General features: G+C 44.0%; 1 protein-coding gene across 2 annotated transcripts in view; it reads right to left on the bottom strand.

Annotated features, from left to right (window-relative positions):
• Positions 1-10855: 10855 nt before the first annotated feature.
• Positions 10856-14705, bottom strand: part of LOC149871313 (acyl-CoA 6-desaturase-like) — a 38270-nt gene continuing 34420 nt past the window's right edge. For both annotated transcript variants that reach the window (XM_090032302.1, XM_090032301.1), the window contains one exon: positions 10856-13179. In XM_090032302.1, the coding sequence (XP_089888428.1) occupies positions 13128-13179 (52 nt within the window). In that variant the 3' untranslated portion in view covers positions 10856-13127. The remainder of the gene's footprint in view (positions 13180-14705) is intronic.

Below are 14705 nucleotides of genomic sequence, written 5' to 3'. Positions count from 1 at the left end.
TAGCCACACCTCTACTTGCCAGCCCTTTAGTGCCAAGGCAGAGCTATGCAGGCAAGAAATGGTATTGAAACTTAACTTGTGACTACTCATAGCACATTTTAACTTTTAACACCGCTTAACATTCCACAGATTTAATATGATCTAAGTGTAATGTGTAACTTCAACCTTTAATTAAATGTCTAAGTGCTGTTCTATTCCACCCTGCTCAAGTCCTTGGAAAAATAGTTAATGCAAAGGCTATAGACAACTAAGTGGATTTCAACAATGAATAAGTGGAATAGAATCTGACCCCTTAGCTGTGGTGTATGGAGGCAACTGGGCTTAGGGGCCTATATAGGAAGGAGAAAGGGTGTGTGTGTGTGTGTGTGTGTGTGTGCACGCGCACGCCATCTATTTTGACTCAATATGAAGTAAAGCAGCCTAGAAAGGTAGCCCATAATGGTTTGGATGATCATGGCCACCAGGGGGCAGTTGCTTGCTCGCTATACTTTCTTGGCACATACTTTATGCAGGGAGCTACAAGGAGATGGTGTTGGGGTTGGGTTATACCAGCACTACCCCCAACAAGGATTCCCTCATAGGACCAGTCTTAGTGGTAGCACTGATTATCTGATAGAGCAAGACAGTTTTTGCATTTATATAAAGGCTATTAGGATAGCAGCCAAACTGATAAGAAGCTGATAAGAGCCAAAATGTAAACACCACCCCAGATTTCAAGGGAATTGGACTTTGTACTGGGTCACCTAACAGTTCTGGCTCACGTTCATAGGATTATCTGGGGAGAAAGGGAGCTAGAACATTTGCCAAAGTCAAGTCACCCCACTAGGGTAGCCTCTCAAGGGCAATAGTAGGCAAGGGAAGTTTTTGACCATAGTTACTGAATGGATATAAAGAGGCTTTTCAGATCTGCACGCTAACCAAACCACATTGGTTCATTTGCCTCTGAAGTGAGAAAAGGGAACAAAAAGGAACGACTAGAGGGGTGCACCTCTAACGAGATGTCTGTAGTCTAACACTGTGCTTATCGTTTACGTAGCAGTAGAGCCCTGACGCCACTCAGGGTTTGTGGCACTCATGTGTTAAACACTGTAAAACATGCAAAAGAACTTGGTTCCCATTTTCAGTTTTTACAGGCTACTAGTTACAGGTAAGTAACCTTCAGCTAAAAACAGCATGTCACTTTTGAAACAGATAGAACAGACTGACTTATACCGGAAATGTGGGCTGGAATTTCTCACTATTTCTATCTCTGTTACATCACCAGTGGGTGGTAGCAATGAGTCTCTGTGTAGACAAGGTACCAGTAGCTTCCAGCAGTTATAAGCATTGTCAGGTAGACAAGTGTTGAGCAGATTTTGATGGTATGCACCAGTTGCTTTGAGTCTGGCCTATATTAAGCTTCCTCTGGTGGTAGGAATGTGAGGGCAAACTCCTACAAATCCCAGTGCAGGCAGGTTTAATCAGATTAGACCCCAGTCAAAGTGGCTGCTGAAAATGACTGACTCTTGAGATTTGCGTTACAAAAGGCATTGATCTCTCCTGGTACAACACATGGTGTTGACAGTGGTAATCTTCCCTGCCAGTAATTTCTCTAGAGCTGCCTAGACATTCCTGAATTGGCAGTGTTGCCAACCCACCCAGCTTCCTTGGGGGTTAACAACAGTTAGTCATATCTGGAGTGAGCCTGGCTATGCTTGAGAAATGCAAGCTGTTGTAAAAATGTCAGTTCTGACTAGGAAAAAAGCCTTTTAGGCAGTTCTCCCTCTGCCCTTAGGATTCAAGATGGGTTCTGGGGATAGGAGATGTTTAAGGAGGGGTGGGGTGAGGAGTTTACCCCCATTCTCATGGGGGCAGTGGGCAGAGGAGAAGGAAGCAGAACGCTTCCCAGGAGTTTAAGGTGGTTCAGCTCCCTTCTCACCTCTCTCAAGCAACTGGTCCATCTATTCCCTGTTCCTCCTCCTTTGTGGCAACCTCTGCTGTTAGGAAGTGGAAGGAAAAAAATCTCTGGAGCTGCCTACATGCCACCAGGCCTGCAGACAGGGAGAAAAGAACCTTTCTAGGGTGGTGTCCCATCCTTCGGTGTGGGTATGACGAACCCCCTGGAAATACTGGAGGAGCAAAGCTGAAGCGGGGAGAGAGGGGAAAATGAACTATGTGGAGCTGGGTAAAGAGCTGAAATTAATAGTTGGGTTGGGTATTAGGTTCTGTGCCTATCGCAATAACATGGGTCAGGCCAGCTACAGCAGCAGTAGCAGCTGGGCCAGTAGCAGCAGCGATGGCTCTTCTTTTGCCCCATTTAAGTGGGCACCACAGCCTAGAGGCCAGTTCACTCCCCCTATTCCCCCCACTCCATTATGCTACTGGTGGGCAGATGTACATAGGACAGATAACTACTTAGCTACTATTCTGTGGGAGAAGTGGGAAGCTGAACCCCACCCATGATAGCTCTTGCAGTAGGGGGCTTACATCACCTTGCCTTACACACTTGACACAGCTGACAACACTAATTGTCATGTGCACTCCCTGAGGATGGGCAGAAGGTGTTGAAAATTCCAGGCAGATGAAAACCCACTCTCTTGCCTCTATTTATTTTCTTTTAAAAGACTCCTTTCAAATGGTAGGGAATCTAAAATATGAAAGACTGGCAATGCTGTTATCCTTACGGGCCAGACTTTTTGCAAACATGTATGGGTGTGTAAACAGTGGCTGCATTATGAAAACATGTTGCACTACCTTTCCCAGTTTCATATTCTGGCTTTGTATGCCCAGCTGTGTGCACACAAAGCCCAGCTCCTTGATGCATTTGTCCAATGACCAAGTCATGGAGTGAAATGCATCCCCATTAGGACCCAATGCAACTCTTGTTTAAACTGGCATACATCTGGAGTAATTGGAATGTTGTCAGTGGAGTTGCTGTAGATGTTCACTACAGTAAATGAAAGAAGGATCTGTCCTTAAACTATTTAAAATCCATATACTCAGTTAATAGGGCTGTGTGAGTCGGTAGCGATCCACTCTGGCTTCAGATCCGTCCGCTTCAGATGGCAGCAATCCAATCCGGAGCTCCAGACCAGGTTTCCACCTCGATCAGGCTGACAAGGAGGTCAAAACTGCAGGGCTGGTAGCTCTTGCTGTGGTCAGAAAGCCTGCCAAGTTTCAAGAAGATCAGTGCAGGGGTTTGGGGGGAACTACTAGCAAAACTCGTGCCATGGGTTACCCTGCATGTGTAAAGGTGCAGCGGGGTGACAGCTGCAGGGATGGTGGCCCCTGCTGAGGCCACGATGCCTGCCAGCTGTGGAGGAGATTGGTGCAGGGGGGTTCTGGGGCCCTGCACTCCTAGCTGCTGACAGACAAAACTCGTGTCATGGGTGCTTCCCCCTCCCAGCCACTTCACCATGCTTAGGAGGAGTCTTGGGGTAGGGTACAGAATATTGTCAAGAAGAAAAAAGGTCTTCTTGCCTATATATACATACATACATATATATACTCAAATACATACACACATACACATATACATATACACACACACACGTACATACATATGTGTGTGTGTATATATATATATATGTATGTGTATATATGTGTGTGTGTGTGTGTGTGTAAGACCTCTTTTCTTCCTGATGATTGTTTTCTTTCTCCATATGTGATCCTTAAATGCCTTATTCAGAGCCATGCAATATTCTGTGCTTTCACTATGCGAATAATCCATTAGGAAACAATGTCACAGTCAGACAAAGCAACTATGGATCCTCTGACCCCAGCTGACTTCCTGCCCTTTGGGCGGAGGGCTGGACTCGATGATCTTCCGAGGTCCGTTCCAGCCCTAGTGTCTATGAAATCTATGAAACTGAAAAATGTTGTTTCTGGTACCATTTCTGGGTATCAGATTTGGAAACAACAGGAAGAGTCTTGGTTTCTACCTTATTTCTGTTGCAGTGCTATCTAGGGCTGTAAAAAGACATCTTATTAGATGCTGGCCTGATTGCACAAGGGTTTGACTGGGATCAAAACAGGTGCAGCACATGCATTTACAGGGTTTGACAGGGTGGGGTGGGGGGAGGCTGAAAGCAGGAAGTGAAGCCACCCCTGCAGCATTGGTTGCTGCTTCTGCAGCCCCTTTAAAATCTGGGATATACCCATGCACAGGAACCTAATTGTTCTGGGAATGATGCTTCTGGAAAGGAAAAGGTGGTTCCTCCCCTTAGTTGGTCACTGTGTCTAAGAAACTCAAAGCCTCAGTGGCTTCTTAGAGTCATAGTTCAAATGCCCTTTTTAAATTTGGGATCAGAGTGTTCTTACAGCCATGATGGTCCAGAAAATATAGGAGAGGCAAGGATTTTTGTGATATCTTTTATTGGACTAAAAGTATCGTTAGGAGAAAGGTTAGACATGCTTTTGGCTATAAACAACCTTCCCCAGTTCTCTGCCAAAGAGCCCTTGTCTAATCTTTGCCAACTGTACAGTTGATCCAATAAAAGAGATCACAAAAAGTGATCTTGCCTCTGGTTTGTATCTGACATTCACTTAATCGTTGTCAGCACCAGATGTTAGGTTTCACTATGCCAGCTAAAGGTGGCATTCTTTTCCTTCTTGGTCATCTAAGTAGTCATTTTTTTGGTTGCTTACATGGCATTTTTGCCACTTACGTGCAGGTAGGAATTTTATTCTTGGCTACATAAGCCTACTTGTGTAGAATAATCATGTTCAGTAAGCTATGCTCTGGCATGGTATGGACATGTAGCAGCCTTCAAGACCCAAAAATGAACCTTCAAGACCCATTGAATGAAATGCACAGACAGTGGGTGTTAAAAGATCCTTCTGTCTTTTCCCCACCAATAGCTGAGGAGTCCCACGGTCCTAGTTCCACACACACAGCTCCACAATCCTGGCCCCAGCTCCACCCACCCATCCCACTCCTGGAGGCCCCTGCCTGCAGCCCCATCACCATTTGCCTGTGTCCTGCCTGTGGGGGTCCCAGGCCACTCTCCAGGGAGACCCCACCTACCTAACCACCCATTGCCCTAGCAGTGGGTGGGGGGCAGATGAGCCAGGGCCAGATAGGGTTAATTGCTCTCCCCACTCCAGCCATACTGTGGACCAGGCTGAGTCAGCATTTGGTCCCTGTCCCCCTGTCCCCCTTACCCCAGCCTGCAACAGCTCACCCAAACTTCTTCAGTGGCCCTCCAGCCCAAATAATTGCCCATCCCTGCCTTATGATGAGTGTAAGCAAAGCTGTTTTCATTTGCCAAGAATGGAGCTATTGCACATCTTGTTTTTCACTTGTTGAAAGGATAGAGTAAGCACTTTATTGCAGAAGTCAATTGATCAACTAATTCCAAAATTATAAAAATCACTAGTGACGTAAGTAACCACCACAAGGTGTTGCTATTTAAAAAAAGTTGTTCTCTGAAAGACAGGGTTCTTTCCTGGAGCCTTGCACACAGTGAGGCAAGCTACTGTCCTCCACCCACTTTTTTCCAATGTCTGTATTGAATGCAAAGGGCAGAGGCAGTTTCAAAAGGAGTGCCTGAGAAGGGGCTAGATAATGCCTGGCCTGTAGTATATATGGATGTGTACAAGCGTTCACAAAGCATGAAGAAAAAAGATTTTAAGTTAGGCAGTTTATTTTGAGTGACCTGAACCTGCATCAATAGAGCAGTGTGCAAACATTTGCCATTGGAGAGGAGGTCTGCAGGCAACCTGCACTGATGACAACCCGCAGACGCACAGAGGGCCCTTTCGCACACATCCCAGCATGACCTGTGGCCTTCTCAGGCTTCTGAACATTTTCCAAGTGCAGCCAAGTGCCCGGGCTACCCTTAACTGGCTGGGTACCATGGGGAACCATGACCCTCATCCCTCCCCCTGCCTGCCTGTGGAGCAGACCTAGCTCAGGCTCCTCCTAGCTTGTGTGGAAGGTATTGGAAGAGATAATGGAATGAGTGCCCTCTCTTGTTAATTGCTGTAAACTTGCTGAGGTTGCACTCTATTTCATCTTCCAGATCATTGATGAAAATATTGAAAAAACCGGCCCTAGGACCTGGCCGAGTCACTCCACTTGAATGTGCAATGCCACACATCGATGGAGGATTCTGAGTATACTTTTAAATTTGATTCTCTTATTGCATGGGCCTTTGCAAGTGGGATGTTAAAATTTTGCATCATAACTGGAGTTTATGAGAGGGCTTTTTAAGGAATATTGTAGCTGGATGAAGTTTGCTTTATCACCTCTGCTAGTACTGCAGATAGTGACTCCTTTGCCCTAGGTGGCTATTACCATTTTGTGGCTCTTTTAAGATTGTAGTTAAAGAATAGCGTATTTTAAATACACATCATGGCATCATTATATTTCTTGTGAGAAGATATTCCTACTTTCAGATTAGTATGTTGTATATATTGATTTTATTTGATCCTAAAACCAAACAGGATATGAGGCAAGGGAGAATTCCCCTTCACCTTTAACTCTATTAAGCCTAATAGGATTTTCTCTTTCCTGAACTAATTTACCTTGAAAGGGTATAGATATTGAAGTGATAGGTACTTTAGAAATCACGTATGGACTTGGTGTTAAAACTACAAGAATGTTTCCAGAAGTCCACCTCAGATTTTACAGGAAACCCGTTCTTAAAGGCAGGACTCCAGTAAGGTATTGCAAGGGAGGTTTAGGTTGGATATTAGGAAACACCTCACTAGGAGGGTAGTAAAGCACTGGAACAGGTTACCCAGAGAGGTGGTGGAAGCTCCAGTCTTGGGGGTTTTCAAAACTCGATTAGGCAAAGCTTTGGCTGGGATGATCTGGTTGGGGATGGTCCTGCTTTGAGCAGGGGATTGGATTTAATAACTTCCTGGGGTCCCTTCCAACCCTAATTTTCTATGATTCTATGAATAGCTGTGAAGTCCTTGTATGTTCAGTAAAGTTAGCTGTTCCTTTTGCAGTAGGAATATAAGAATCCCTTGATTGTTTTGGGACTGCCTAACTTTGCTCGTGTGGGAGGTGGGGGCACTTCCCATTTTGGAAACAGAAACTAGAGGAATTCTATTTCAAGTTTAAGATGAATGTATAAGTTTTTAAATAAATTTATAGAGATCATATGTCAACTTTATTTTGCTCATTATATTTTAATGTCTATTGTGGAAAAGACCTCCCTCTGTCAGATGAGGAGAGAAACTGGCGGGATGCTGTGCTGGAAGTGAAGCACGGTGAAAGTGAAACTGCGGCATTTCTGCCCGCTGTGGCAAAGAAAGAAAAGGAAAAAAGCCTGCTGAGTTGGAAGGAGCCAGGTTCGGCTCCCATGTTGGTGTGGGCATGCTTTATAACAGTGTGCCAGGGCTGATTCATGGCCCAGAAACCTGAAGCCAGGATAAAAGGCCCAGCAGGGAATCAGCGGGCAGGACTGGAAGCGAGGTCCTCAACCAGCCCGGAGGGGCCAGATACTGAAGGCAGTCCCAGCTCAGGGACATGGTGACTACACCAGAAAGGGGCTTCCTTGAAGAGTCAGAGCCAGAGATGGCTCCACAACTTACCGGTGGAGATTCTGTGGACATCAGAGATCCACAGCACAGATTGGGTCTCGGCAGAACCAGATAAAGGATCAATGGACAACCGACCCATGGCAGGTATAACACTTGAGTTGAGAGTGGGACGCTGGGGAACATGACAGGCTGAGACCAACAAGACACATAAATAAGGCAAGGTGCGGCAGGGAGTAACTGGGTCAAATAACATCCCGATCCCACCATAATAAATCCAAAAGGCCAAGACACCAAAGTGTGCATAGTACTAACCCTGGTGGCCCACGCAACACCATCTTTGGTTGGTGTTAGGTGGGGTATAGGGGAGGTGGAGCCCCAAGTAAGAAGGACAACCAGAACAACTGAAGGAAGGTACCAGGAGGGACAGGATAGACCATCTTCTTCCCCATCAAAATTAATTTTCCAGCAAGGACGTGGCAAGTGAAACCCCCCTGGGGTACCAACCAAGGTCCATTCCATTAACAAGACCGTTCCTTCCTTAAAGCAACAACGAAGCCAGAAAAATCCACATGGACTTAACACACAGGTGAAAGGCATGGGAAATTACACTATTTTTTCAGGCCTTCTTCTGAGCTTGGGGGCCTGGTACTACTGTACCTCATTCTTTGCCCCTCTCCCTCATAGACTCTGCACCTAGGTGAAAACATGTACGTAGGATTAAAGAGGCTGTAATTTAAACTCTCATCCCTCTGAATTGCAGTTGGGTTTGAATTTCTTATTGTTCGTACAGTGTGTGTTTCATTTCTTGGTTTGGGATCCAAAATGGGACAGAAGTTTTCTGCTTCTCAATTGGAGGTTTCCTATCCCAAGAACAGCAGTGACAGAAATGAATTTGAATTCTAAACCTGATTCAGTTTTAATCCCAAATTGCACCTTAAATCCTTGCTAGTTATGGATTTGAACACACCCTTGACCCAGACTTTCTGTATGAGGAATGATGTATGACCTTGGTACAAGTAATGCAATAGTAGAATGGTCCAAAATAGTTTAGATATCTTCTTCTCTGTTTCAGTCAGGTATGTGTGTATACCTGAAGCTGCCTCAAGAAGTGTGTAGGTTAACAGGTTCCATTAACTACCACAATGACTTTGAATATAATGGAATTAACTGTGAAACAAACAACAAACCATTATGATTTTATTAAGTAGTGGAAACTCTAGAAAAAAATAGGTCCTTTGATATATATTGAAATATTTACTTGTAGAATGATACAATCAAGAGTTTTTCTATGATCAGCTTTGTATTGATGCTTTTGTGGTTCTTTTTTAAACTAACGCTAGATCCAACTAAATTTTAAGGCTGTGTTAAGGAAAGCTTCTAGGAAAGCATCTGCTGAAAAAGATCATGGCTGGAGTAGCAGCTTGTTACAGAAAGAAACTGATGTCTTTGTAACAACATTGCCTGAAGGATTCAAGGACATAAAACTTGTTCGGCATTAGTCACAAAGAAACCGACTCCACCTCCTATAATGAAGGAGCTGTAGTAATTTGGAGACCGCTACTTGTGTTCAGGGTAATGATGATGAGGGCTCTAATCCATGGTACATAAATACATCATGGTTAGTAGATCCTCCCTCACAATCTCATTGAGACTGACTGACTAATAACTACCAGTGTTCACAGAGAACACAAGAAATACAAGACAAGATCCCCATATGGTACAAATAGTCCAGAAACATTGAGTTCATTGGAGCTGCATAAGTCAATGCCAGCTGAGTATCTACTTCACAGCTTTTAGGGGTTTTCCTAATTGGCTAGCCCAGTATATATTTCAGAGTGCTGGGGAAGCACACCCCTCTGAAGGAACTGAAATGCCCTGATGAAGTATGTCACATTCATTTTGTAACTGCCCTACTCTGCTAGTGAGGTGGGAGTAGGATACACCTATGGGCCTTTTGAGGTATCTAGTGCTGCTGTCTGTATTTGACATGCCCAGTTCTTGTTCTGCAAGAACAGGGACTGAGAAGGAGTCTTCTCCTTCAGCTTATACCTTCTTTCTTCATAGGGTACCCATGGAAAGGAAGTCTTTTAATTTAAGCAATTATTTGGTCAGGTAACAATGAGAGAGCATGTGGGAGTGTTGTGTGGTTCTTTTCCTCCCCACACTAGTCTCTTTTCCTTTCTTCTGTTACCACCATCCTTTTTCTCCCTCTCATGCTTGCCTACCTGACCTTCTTGCTCTCTCACCCACATACCTCTACCCCAGCTGCCTACTACCTCTTTTTCCTGCCTTCATTTCCTGTCTCTCTCCTGTCCCAGGACTTCTGCTGCTCTCACACTTCTTTCTTGCAACACTTTCCCCTTTCAACTGTCAAGCCTGAGAGTCATACAACCTTTTGGCCTCAATGTTCTGCCCAATCCGTACTACTAGAGTAACTGGAGGGAAGCAAAGACTGTAACTCCTTGTCTTCCTAGTTCATTATTGTCTCTTGAAATAGCATGCATATCACAAACTCATGGCCTCTAGAATAACTCCACCCCTTCCTGGTGCCAAATCATGTATGGTACAGATCAAGTTTGTCTGAAGGCCCCAACAGGAGCCCAACATGTTCTAGAGTTTATTGTGTGCTTAAATGCCTTTAAAATGCAACGAATCATGCAAAATAAAACCAGTGTAACCTTGCCCTTTCTTGGAGGGAATATCATTCATTTACTTTCTGAGAGTGTTTGGGCAAACATGATTTAAGTTTGCATTTTAGTACACTGAGGGTCAGGTTGGAACCCAGAAACATATAAAAGTCACACTGAAGTGAAATAGCTCAGTTTTGTCTGGTCTGGGGCCAAAGCCAGACAAGTTCCCTTTAGTTCTGCATATCGTATTTCAAATCCTTAAATAATGCTATGGTCACTCAATGTGCAGCCAAGGTTTGAAGATTTCATGGTATACCTGTCTGTAATTTCACTGTATTTTAGAATGGAGTAAAGCTTTTACAATGGGCCAGATTTATCTCTGGCTTCAAGGGCTTTATATGAGAGATCAGACTGGCTTCCTTCAGTTTATACATGGAGAAATGTTGACTAAGTGGAACATTGTAATTGGAGAGAGGAGAGACCTTATTTCTAGTGAAAGAGGGAAACTTTGGAGAACGCTGCTCATCTTTGATTACTAACTAAGACTGGCCATAGTGACAGCAACCAGAGGGAATGCATTTTCCAGAGCTTCCAGGAGCTATGTTTTTCATCAGAGGAATTTGTTTTCTCATGTTAGTCAACAAGGTAGGAAAAACACACCTGGCAAGCTATAAACAGGTCACAAACTTCCTGTGTACAGAGAAGATTTTTATCTTCTAGTAGAAGCAATGAGACATGACATGAACTTCTCCTAATTGTAAGATTGCACAGTGTTTATTTCAGGAGCTTGAGTGATTCCTCATTTTCCATGAACAAGAATGTTTCTATGGTTTAAACAAAAGCTGCCAGCTGGCCTGGCTGTAGCAGGAAAAGATAAAATCATGGGGTCTCCTGTCCTGTTGGATTCCCTTGATGTGTCTTCTGTGTAGGACTAATGAAACAATAATTCCTTTGTTTGAGAACTGTCCCTTCCTTCAGCAGATTGTCCCAGCAAAATGTCTCTCCTAGAAGGTTTTAGAGTCCTACAGCTGTTAGTAGCGGTAGCTACCATCTCACAAAGCTGGGCAGGGGGTTCTGCTGGAGTTGTATTTTTCTTTTATTAAAGCATTGGTCCCTGTAACAACTGATCTGTGAGAAGACCAAAACCAAGTAACTGGATTTAAGGTTACTGATTTGGAATGGATCAGCGGACCATTCTGATTTCTGAGGTTCCTCTGAGTGTTACCAAGCAAATGGACAACTTTCTAGTAAGGTAGATATCAAAGATGACAAAGCCAGGGAGGAAATGACAACTGAATTCAGAACAAACCCTTTCTGGAGATTAGAACTCAAAGAACAAAGGATATAAACCTTAAAGAAAAGCAAGCTGTATGTTGGAAGTTTGCGTACCAGAAGCTAGAATATATCCCTGCTGGACCAGAGAAATTCGAGATGCATTCATGGAGTCAGAAAATGGCAAAATAAGGCATTCTTAATGGTGTTGCTAATACGAAATACTAACCCATCATTTCCTTGCACTAGAAAGTTACAATATTCAGAAAGATATTACTGGTTATACTGCTAGAGTTCAATATAAAAGATGACTGAGACTGATTTAAATTCAAATGCCCAGGATGGTAACGGTTTGCTCTAATGACTGCTAGTGATATTTAGGGATTGTAATCTGAATAAGATCACCTACATATTTAGCTCCCTTCCCCCCTACATTCCTTCTGCTTTTTGGAAACCTTCGGTCTCAGTGGGCAGGTTGTTACTGATCTCTGCAATGAATTTCCTGCCTCTAGTAGAGTTAAATCAGAACCTTGGGACTTTATATTTTTCCAAAATGTGGCAGTAAATATTATGAATGTCAACCCATGATCCTGAGCTCTCTTCATTTGGGCAGACACCCATTCAGTGGCACCATCAGGATACTGGGCTCTACCTGTATGCTGGTTGATGGATTGGGACAAAATAATGTGCTTGCAAACTTGCAGTCAGGTAACTGCAGGACTAAAACTCTGTTTTTCACATGGAGGTGTTGGTCTTGACTAAACAATGACATTGAGGGCAGGAGGTTAGAGGCTACTTTGGAAACTGTAATCCTTAATGTTTTCTGAATGCTGTATTTCTCTCTTTTCAGCTGTATTAAACCAGGGCCTCTAGATCTGATCTAAAGACTGCTGATTTCACCAGCAGACTTTCTGTTGCCTTCAATAGGCCTCTGATTGGTTTTAGGGCTGGGGTGGGTCAATAGCAGTTGCTTCCTCCCTCCCATCTGAGCTGCTAATGGATTTTGGTAACTATGTATTGGACAAAAAAGAAAAGGTTTGGACAAATTAAGACTCTTGCTAATCTATGGAATGGTTCATACCAAAAGAAAATCCAGACCAGCTTTACACTCAGCTGAATTTGTGAACAGTTTGGAAGAGGGCTAGGGTGGGCACTCCTCTTTGCTGAAGTTTCCTGCAGTATATGTGCACTAGATGAGCACAATGCCTGCAATCATGCTGGACTCCTAGCGTCAAGGAGAATTAGTTTCCTATTCTATGTCCTATTGTTGGGCACCCGTAGAAGTGCAGAAACCCTAATGTCTACCTAGTAGCAAAACTAGAGGTGGGCAAGTGGGGCACCAGCCCTTGACACTGATTTAGAGGGGGTACAAGACTGGCAGCTGCTGCCTCTTCCTAAGGTGTGAAAACTGACTGTGAGGACAGTGAAAGTGTTGCTCTGTTTTAACCTCTCCTTTCTTTCATTCCCTGAAATAGAGAGCCCCAACCTGCTTGGTTTTTTTCCCCACCAGCTTGTGCTTGTGTGATTATTATGGGCATTTTGAGTCATCCCTGAAGACTTTGCCAAAAGTCTTAACTCTCAGGTTTTTAACAGGTTGCCTGAATACCCCCCACCCTCCCTCAGTAGCATCCAATGAGACAGGAAACTCCCCTCAAATTGTATACGCAGAGAGAGACTGAAATCTGATAGCAAAACACACACAAATAACCCCTATCCCTCCCCATCACCACATCTCCCTATTAAGATCAGGTTTCATTTATGGAGGTAGGCATCCAACCAGAGATCTCCAGATTTCTTTAGGGACCTATGGAAAGAGAAGAGAGGCATTAGAGTGGTCTGGGAGTCAATAGCCTCCAATTACAGAAATGCTAACAGGAGATGCCTACTTCTACATCAGGTTACTATTCCTCAGGAGGCCAAAATTTCTTTCCCTAGCTTGCATACATAAAGTAAGAAGATATGTCAGTCTGTTTTACCTTCTAGATACGTTAGATTGCTGAATTAAACTCTAGTGGGCAAGATCCTCAGCTACAGTCTATCATATTATTCTGCTGATCTCATTGAAATTATACTGAGTTACACTCACTGAGTGCATCTACACATGTACTTTACTGTGCAGTAGACTAATAAGCTCTGCAGTAAAGCATCACTGTCTACATGTGTGCTGGTATTAGGATGCACTAAACTAATTTACTTGGGGAGGGTACTATTTTATGGCAGAGTAATTAACTGCACTGAAACGCATGAGTAGAAAGTGACTGGGTGGGGGCCAGGCTCCTGGCTGCCCCTGGCCACACAGTTCTCCAAGTTCTGCACCCTTGTGCCTTGGCCAGTCCCTCCACTGCCTGATGATGCCACCTGGAGCCCGGGACTGCCCCGTCCCCCCTGCCAGCCTGGGTTTGCTCCATCCCAGCTCAAATTGCTGTTGTCTCTGGCACACATGTAGATGCTGTACCCAGGAGCAGTTTACTCTGGCTGAAACAGCTCCATAGTTTATTGCTTTGCTTTAATTTCACATGTAGATGCACCCATGGAGGATGTGACCTAAAAGAAAACAAAAATCAGCTCCACAAAGAACAACTGGCAACTAACCAGAATTCACACTAAAAGAATTTCCCTTTCCCCTCCCTGTTGTTCCCCTTTATGGGTTCCAGCCACCATCAGCACTCCTAAAACAATTAATTATGTACCTTGAAAAGAACTGAGCTATGTTGGAACAAAACTTCCTATTCACAACACAATCCTTGGGCTTGGGAATACTTTGCATGGCTTAGAATACACAAGTGTGAGGAACTTCTCAGGGATGAGGCTTTTACTTTCAAACAGGGGCCACACAGATGCTTCCCCATGGAGTATGTGACATAGTTGCTACCATGTTCAGCTGGCTGAAATGGCTGTGATACTCTTGCCAACAATGAATAGCCCTGTATTCCATAGGGGCTCATACTGTCTTACTGGAATGAGGTGGGGAAAACATCTCTGAATTTAGATCTATATTCACCTATCTTGAGGTTGCCAAAGAAAGGGCTATATACTCTCCCTTTTCTTGATAGCAGGAAGGTTTTATTATTTAGATTTGACTGGGATATAGCTTGATATGCTTCACAGCAGGAGCTCCTATATTAAAGGTCAAATAAATTCAGTGCTTGGTTCATTTGAGGGAACTTGTATGTGTTGCAGCCACATGAATTGAAAAATGCCATGCTGACAAATGCCAAGCAGATTGACTCATGCACATCAGAGCAGCACTCAATGTACCTGAGGACAAGAGGGCAGAAGCAGAGGTGGTTTGCTGCCCTATCTCCCTGTTCATCTTAATTTCTGCCCATT

This window comes from Crocodylus siamensis, chromosome 2 (genome assembly GCF_052110815.1).
Source record: "Crocodylus siamensis isolate JL-2025a chromosome 2, ASM5211081v1, whole genome shotgun sequence".
NCBI lineage: Eukaryota > Metazoa > Chordata > Crocodylia > Crocodylidae > Crocodylus > Crocodylus siamensis.
This window is presented reverse-complemented; position numbering and strand designations above follow the sequence as displayed.